General features: G+C 35.8%; 2 protein-coding genes across 2 annotated transcripts; both read left to right on the top strand.

Annotated features, from left to right (window-relative positions):
• Positions 1-3,946: 3,946 nt before the first annotated feature.
• On the top strand, positions 3,947-4,521 carry LOC124927373. The gene has a single exon (XM_047467778.1). It carries the CDS (start codon positions 4,005-4,007, stop codon positions 4,425-4,427), a length of 423 nt encoding a protein of 140 aa, XP_047323734.1. The 5' UTR covers positions 3,947-4,004; the 3' UTR covers positions 4,428-4,521.
• Positions 4,522-5,341: 820 nt separating this feature from the next.
• LOC124925414 (mitochondrial import receptor subunit TOM20-like) lies at positions 5,342-7,472 on the top strand. Its single transcript, XM_047465408.1, has 6 exons — positions 5,342-5,518; positions 5,613-5,691; positions 5,778-5,947; positions 6,029-6,076; positions 6,725-6,811; positions 7,068-7,472. The coding sequence occupies exons 1-6, from the start codon at positions 5,423-5,425 to the stop codon at positions 7,191-7,193; spliced, it is 606 nt and encodes a 201-aa protein (XP_047321364.1). The 5' UTR covers positions 5,342-5,422; the 3' UTR covers positions 7,194-7,472.
• The last annotated feature ends 667 nt before the right edge of the window (positions 7,473-8,139 follow it).

Raw genomic sequence — 8,139 nt, 5'->3', positions numbered from 1 at the left:
CTTCTCATAGGTATTATACAACTGTATCTTGGTTGAATGCATATGCGGAGACATGTTATCCGGTTGGTGATGAAGAGAATTGGGATCTTCCCGATATTATCAAACAACGCGTGTGTCTAAAACCACCTGTGAAGGTTAAGAAAGGTCGGCCACAAACTAAACGTAGGACATCCCAAGGTGAGGTCCGTAAGACATGATTTATATAACTGTGTACTTCAGGCATTTAATTAATTACAATAACATATATATCATAAACAACATTTTATATCATTAAATCAACCATATTACAAAGGTTTGAGATTAACATTACAAAAATTTGATATCAGTACAGTACAAAAGTTTCATAAATAACCTATGGATCTACAATTCCATGAAATAACCTCACTGCCCACTTTTCTCTCCAAGCTTTCATCTCATTTGAGGTCACTTCTTGTAGATTCAGACCTGCAGTCAAGTACTCAATATACATTAGTACAAATACACCACAATCAGCTGCGTCAAGCAGCTGCGTCAAGCAGCCGCGTCAAAGACATAAAGTAGTAAAAAACAGAAAGCTCTAACAGAATTACCTGGTTGGTGACATGGCTGGCGAACTGGTTGCTTAAACTGAGAATCATCTTTTCAAACCTCGTAAAGTAGTTTTGTTGATTCAATTTGATGTCTCTTATGTCTCTCTTGATTTCTTCGACATCTTTCTTTATCTCTTCGACATCCTTCTTTATCACTTCGGCATCCTTTATCTGAACATGAGATGCCGGTGCAGGTTCACGTGGAGGTGATGATGGAGGTGTTGAAGTTGCGGATGGGGGACTCATGTTACGCAGGCTACGACGCTTGATGGCTGCTTTGCTGGGGGGGGGGGGGATATATCATCATATTCAACATTCCTCTTCCTCTTGGAAGGTTGGACAGTAGTAGGTTCTTCATCAACATCTTCATCATCATCATCTTCAGCAACATCTTTATCAGCCTTTCTCTTTTTTCCCCCATCAGTAACTCCCTCAAACAAATCATCGTATGAATTGTTAATGTGTTCAAAATCCTCCCCACTGTACAAACTCGTCTCCTCGGAGGACTCTTGCATCTTAGAAAACACAGCGCTGTTAAAGGCAGATTGCATCTCCTGAAATGTATTCTTCCTTTTCGATTGATACAACAGTATCCTTGGGCGAAAAGGGCCATCAACGTCTTTCCTTGTGGCGAATTTAGGGACCAAGTTTTGAATGATCTCATAGCTCCACACTTGTAGTGCTAGTACAAACCCATACACGTTATAAGCAAAAGAATTAGTAACTCCACTCCCTTTCCTGGACATATATACGGACCTGTGGTGTTTCATGTCCTGGTCAAGACCCCTCATGGTGAATCTAAAGGACACCTTCCCCCATGGAAATCAGAGGAAATCTTCAACATCTTCAACCATATGGATGATTTTGAGATTTAAAAGCCGTTTTGGGTCATATGAGAAGAGGTACTGGTTAATCAAGCAGATCAACCCGATCTTCCATGCGTCTTCCTTATCGGTGCATTTCATGAAAATAGATTCCAAATCCATCATTCGAATTGACGTATTCCTTTTGAAATATTTTATCAGCAAGGGTGGACAACCTCGGCATTCATCTTTGTATTCAGGCAATCTGTCGAAGTTGAGGCCTGTAATCAATGCGTACTCTTTCAGACCAAAAGTATATTCCTCCCCATTAAAGTTGAAAATCATCCTATTCAAATTGGCCTTCACCTTCCGAACCAGCAACTGATGTAAAATGGTCCCTGAGAACAACAAGTCTGAGACTCCTCTCAATAAATACTGAAATTGAGAATTTAGAGCCCTCTCCATAAGACCCAACGCTTCAAACCTATCAGATACTTTTTTCAAGGCTAGGACAGATTTCAATGAAATCCTACCAGGAAAATCATGAACCGTGAAGTCTGCCATCTACAAAAGGGAAAAGAAAAACAACAATGTTTGTGAAAACATTTCACAACAAATATAAACAAACTAGAAGAAAAGCAACCGTCAAAATAGCTAGAAACAACTGTCAGATGCGTCAAGCAGCTGCTTGACGCAGCTGCTTGACGCAACCCATAAACCGTGCATGAACCATTTGAAATCAAGAAGCATCCTACCCTAATTCCTAACATAAAACATGCATGAACCGTTTGAAAGCAGGAAGCAACCTACCCTAAAACCCTAACATAAAACATGCATGAACTTTTTGAAAGCAAGAAGCAACCCTAAAAACATAACATAAAACATGCATGAAGCATTTGCAAGCATGTAGCAACCCTAAACCCTAACATAAACCATGAATGAACCATTTGCAAACAAGAAGCAACCAAACCCTAACATAAACCATGAATGAACCATTTGCAAACAAGAAGCAACCAACCCTAAAACCTAACATGAACATAAACGAACATAACTAAAACTAACCTCATGAAGTCAATGAATGAACGAGAAGATGAAGACGAAGACGAGCAGGAAGAGACGTCGAGGCAGGTGCGTCGTCGAGGCAGGTGCGTCGTCGGGTGCGAGAGAGAGAGAGCCTGAATAGTGGTCGAGGCTTATTTGGGTTTTTATATAAAATAAAAATAAATATGACGCATCGTATCCTACTTGACGCATCCGAGATGACGCATCCGAGATGACGCATCCGAGTTGACGCATCCGAGATGACGCATCGTATCCTACTTGACGCATCCGAGATGACGCATCCGAGTTGACGCATCCGAGATGACGCATCCGAGTTGACGCATCCGAGTTGACGCATCCGAGATGACGCATCCTTCTTGACGCATCCATCTTGACGCACCCTGCGTGACGCATCCTACGTGACGCATCCTACCAAACAAACAACCTGCATTCAACGAATCAGCGAATCAATGAGGAACGTTCTGTAAATGAAATATACACGAACTGAATAGGAAATCAAAACAAATAATAACGAAATAAAGACACAATATAGTGGAATGGTCGAATGAAATGTCAATTTGTTCGAAATCCTCAGCGCTGTGCAAACTCGTCTCCATTGGATGTTCTTCGAAGCTATAGGCCGTTGAATATGTTCGAAATCCTCTTCGATTCGTTCTTCATCGCTGAAAAAGAAGAGAAAATCTTCTCCGCCACCATTAGGGTTTCACGGCGGAGAAGACGGATGAGAGAGAAACTGAAACGAAAATGAAAAAAAAATTAAGTCTTTATAGGGTTCAGGGTGCGTCACGCACCTGGAGGGTGTGTGACGCATGGGTAAAATGGTCATTAAAAAATTTGGGGGTCACCAGCGCTATAAAAATCATGGGCCCGCACCATCGGCTATTTGGCCTTATTTTGGGGTCATTTCCTCAAATTTCCCCTCTAAAAGACTCCATCCCGGTATTTTTTTAAAGGAAGCGTGGAAATAAAAAAAAAATCATCAAAATTCTCGTTTTTTGGTTTGGAACCTATTAATGAAGTAAACTAAAGAAAAAAAAATGATTGAAAAGTGAAGAATGTATTGATTATATTATTCTTTATTTTGACCTTGATTAGAGCGTTTGAGCTCTTTTGTCGAACCTCCTCATTCTCAATGAGATACACTAACAAAAATCTAGTGTAAAAATCGTTAACTTCTTGGTCAAATTGATTGAATGGAGTTTAGCAATAATATGTATAACCACTGAAAACTAATTCCTCTCCGTGGACAATTAAAAAGAAAAAATATAATTTAATTTTTAAATAAAAATTGATCTTTTTAAAATAAAATAAATAAATATATTAATAAATATTTTAATAAATAAACCAATTAAAAATTAAATAAATGAGTTGACAGTAGACAATTTTTTTATTTTACAGATTCTGACTTGGCCATCACGCAGCGTTGACGAAACAGGGGAGGAGATTGCTTGGTTCCCAAGAATTCCAACCACATTAGCAATAGCAATAGCAATGCATATAAAAGCATGCGTTTGTTTATACATTTGATTCATAACCAGTTCAGTTTTAGCCTTCAAGTTAACTAAGAAAGATGAAGAGAGAAGGTCGCCAGCACGGTTTAGTCCGTACCTACCCACTTTGTGCATCCGAATTCGACCGGAGGCCCCAGCCCAGATACAACCGCACCAATTCACCTCCCACTGCCGGCTTGTTCATTAAGGTCTCCACTAAGCCCACAAACCACTCCAAGTTCACCGGGAAATGTGGCAAGCCCAGATGCTCTGGCTGTCACCTTCACCCAGTTTGTAAATCCAAGGTCAAATCTAAGGGCACACAGAAAATCCGGTCGATCACGAACGGAGTATCCTCAAACAATTATGGGTTATCGAGCACCGTGATTTTGGATCATTTGGCTAACGAATATTATGATGATGATAATGATCATATTCATCCGGAGGATGATATTAATGTAACTGATGAACAAGATGATCAGGAAGACTGGTGTTTGGTTTAAGAGTAAATCATCTACAGGCCATTCATGAATCATGATTATGAACAAGATGATAAAGTTTGATACAATTGACTCGTTTCTGCAATTTATGTCCAAATATTGGACAACTGTATATCCATATTATGGTTGTTCATGTTTTTATTTGGACATGTTGATCATGAATTGTTCCTCATCGATCTCTCATTTTCAGATTAATTTATTTTGATTGAATTTGAATTTATGTATTTTAATTTGTCTGTCTTGATAAATGTGATATTAATTGAATTTTATATTTTAAAAATATATCTATTTTCATATATTTTGTGTTATGCATTTTTTTTTTTAAATTTAATAATGTTTTTGCGGTTTTAAATAATCCTCATTTATAATCTTCGTACATAAACATTTTCAGAATTGAAAATCCATTAAAAAAAATATGTATTTTCAAATATTTAATTATTTCTTTTTACTAAATAAATTTACAAATTTAAATTTCTTTCTCAAAATCTTATTAATGAGATCAATAATTCATATTTAGGTAAACTATGTAAATCCTTATTATTTTAAATTTTGAATCTTAAAATTTTAAGAGTTTATATATTATTTCAATTTTATGTTTTTATATTATTTTCATAAATAAAGTTATTTTATATTTATAAATTTAAAAATAACTTATTACTAATCTAAATAAATAAATTTTATATTTTATGTAATTTATTTATTAAATTAATTAATTCTTAATTATATATATAAAGAGTAAGAATGTATAATTAATATTATTTAAATTAAATCGAATTTATTGCAAATTTATAACTGATAACTAATTTGATAATGATTTAAAAAATATTTTTTGGGTTGAAATTGAATTTATTTTATTTTATTTTATTTTAAATAAAAAAGAAAAAAGTAATCTGCAGCGTCTTCTCTATATTTTCCCCAACACTTTAAACCCTAAAACCAATAGAGATAGATAGATACCTTTCTACGGTCGTCGGTTTGAAGGAGAAGTAGCTGCCAACATGGACATGCAGAGTGATTTTGACCGCCTCATCTTCTTCGAACAAGCTCGTAAGACCTCCGAACTTGCTTACGCCATGAATCCCCTCGATGCAGAGGTAGGTTTGTTTCCATTTCTTTTTCTACAGAATATCGCTAGTTCTATGTCCAATTTGGAGCTATTTCTTCTGATTATGAACCATCTTCTTTCAGAATCTAACGAGGTGGGGAGGCGCGCTGCTTGAGCTATCCCAATTTCAGAATGTTACCGACGCAATTAAAATTATTGAGGGTAACAATATCTTTCACTTCCTCTCACTCAGCTTTAGGACTCTATGTTTCTTTTTATTTCGATTAATAAGTAATATGTGTATGCAGAAGCTGTCTCTAAGCTGGAAGAGGCGTTGGTGGTTGACCCGACCAAGCATGATGCTCTCTGGTGCCTAGGGAATGCTCACACTTCCAATGCTTTTCTAACCCCTGATCAAGACAAGGCAAAGGAACATTTTGACAAGGCAGCCATCTGTTTTCAGCAGGCTGTTGATCTGGTAAACTTTGATTTGATAATTTAATGTCAGCTATTTGGTCTTGGACACGAGACAAAAGGGTTATGTATGATTTGTTTGCAGGAGCCGGGGAATGAACTTTATCGCAAGTCCTTTGAAGTTTCTGCTAAGGTAAGAGATACTTGTCAGCCCTTGTTTTTCAAAGGTATTGTTAGGATTGTAAATAGTATTATATATGGTTAATGAAATACATGTAGATAGATGGTAAGATTGTAAATGGAGGGTATAGAAGGCAATTTGAGCACTAGATAATACTGACAAATAAATGTCTCTGAAGCGATTAGTCTAGATTCCTAAGTTGTATTGTTGCAAGCAATGCACAATGATGAGAGCTGTGCAGGAACCTGCACTTAAGGAAGCTCAACATTTCTCTATTTTATTGAGCATCTTAGGGCAATCAAATGATCACACATCAATATTTTGAACTCATCCTGATCAAAAGACATGGTTAACCCAGAACTTCTATATTAAACCTGTTTCACAAATTCAGCATGTAAAAGTTATTTACTCTATATGAGCTGTGTGTATGGCCTCCCATCAGCATCATTCGGCCACCTCAGTTCATGAATTCTAATGCCAGGTTGCGATGGTCTAAAGGCAGTTAAGTAATGGCAGGAAAAATATGATTCAAACATGAAGTTCAATGCATTGTTCATTTCCCACCACTGCATTATAATCAGAAGACCTAAGTTCTGTTACTGTTGGCATTGCACAGATCTAAGTTCTTTTATGAGAATTATGTATGTATGTTTTTTTCAGGCCCCTGAGTTGCATAAGGAGCTTCATAAGCATGGTCTTAATCAGCAGGCTGCTCCAACTGGACCATCCACGTCTTCAACAACTAAGGTGAAGACCCTTTGTTATAATTTCATATTGTAGCAATTCCATCAAAATTATATATTTATCAACCCGATCATGCTTAAACAGTAAATTAGTTCATCCACTTGGTTCAGGAGAATTAATTAACTACAAGTTTATTGTGGCAGACAAATTTCTCTGTAAAATGAACAATCAATACTTTGAACACACATATCTTTAGTTTTGTTATGTGTAGGAAGTTATTTGTCCTTATTTCCACCTGTTTGTATTTATGCTGGTGCAGACAACAACAACGTCTAAGAAGAACAATGATCTGAAATACGACATCTTTGGATGGATAATCCTTGCTGTTGGGATTGTTGCATGGGTTGGATTTGCAAAATCCAATGTTCCTCCACAGCCGCGATAAGTTGGACATTTTGGCAATAATATATGAATCTAGTAGTGGTATCCATTTGGGGGATCTCTTTTTTCATAAGATGACCAATAATATATCATTAATTGCAAGATTAGGTCAAGTTGTTTGATACTGGTATTATGTTGTTTTTGTTCACTAGCTTGGTTCTTCCATTTGATTGATTGAAGAACCTAAAAGAGACAGATGTATGAGTTCTTCCAAAAGAAGAGGTGGACATAATTATCATGAGAAAACCATAAATACCGTGCCTCTACTTTTTTTCATTTATTTATTAGAATATAATTATGAGATGAGTTTTTTTTTAAGTTTTTATTAATATCTATCATTCATCAATGGACTCCTGACGTATACGAAGGAGTGCGGTTCACTCGATAAATTCCTACCTCTCTATCTCGGAGATGTTTGGATTTTTCAAAACTTCATGGACATGCAGAAGAGAAATGCTATCCCCTCTCGGATATCATTCCAGTTATCAAATCATTCATTTTGTAAATTAATTTTTCTATATACTTTTAGTAAATTTAATTTGTTTTTAAAATAATATTATTTTAGTAATTAAATTAATTTAAGTTATATATATATATATAATCATTTTTTTTTTAAAATGTAACTATTATTAAAAAAAATGCAAAATGCGTTAAAACGTTACAAAATATAAGGAAAACAATAAAAAAAATTTAAATACCAATAAGATCGAAAAATTTACATCCGGTACAAGTCCCTCTTTTCTGGATTGAGACGAACACGTGTAACATAAATATTTTAAGATGCTCTTATTCATAACTTTTTTCTTTGAAAACTCTTTTATATGATCTAGAAATCAACGACTTTTGGTGATGTATCATAAGAGCTGTAAATGAGTCGAGCCGAGCTCAAGTAGAGGTCTACTCAAGCTCGAAAAAATTCCAACTATTCGAGCTCGACCGAATACCAAGTT

This window comes from Impatiens glandulifera, chromosome 2 (genome assembly GCF_907164915.1).
Source record: "Impatiens glandulifera chromosome 2, dImpGla2.1, whole genome shotgun sequence".
NCBI lineage: Eukaryota > Viridiplantae > Streptophyta > Magnoliopsida > Ericales > Balsaminaceae > Impatiens > Impatiens glandulifera.
This window is presented reverse-complemented; position numbering and strand designations above follow the sequence as displayed.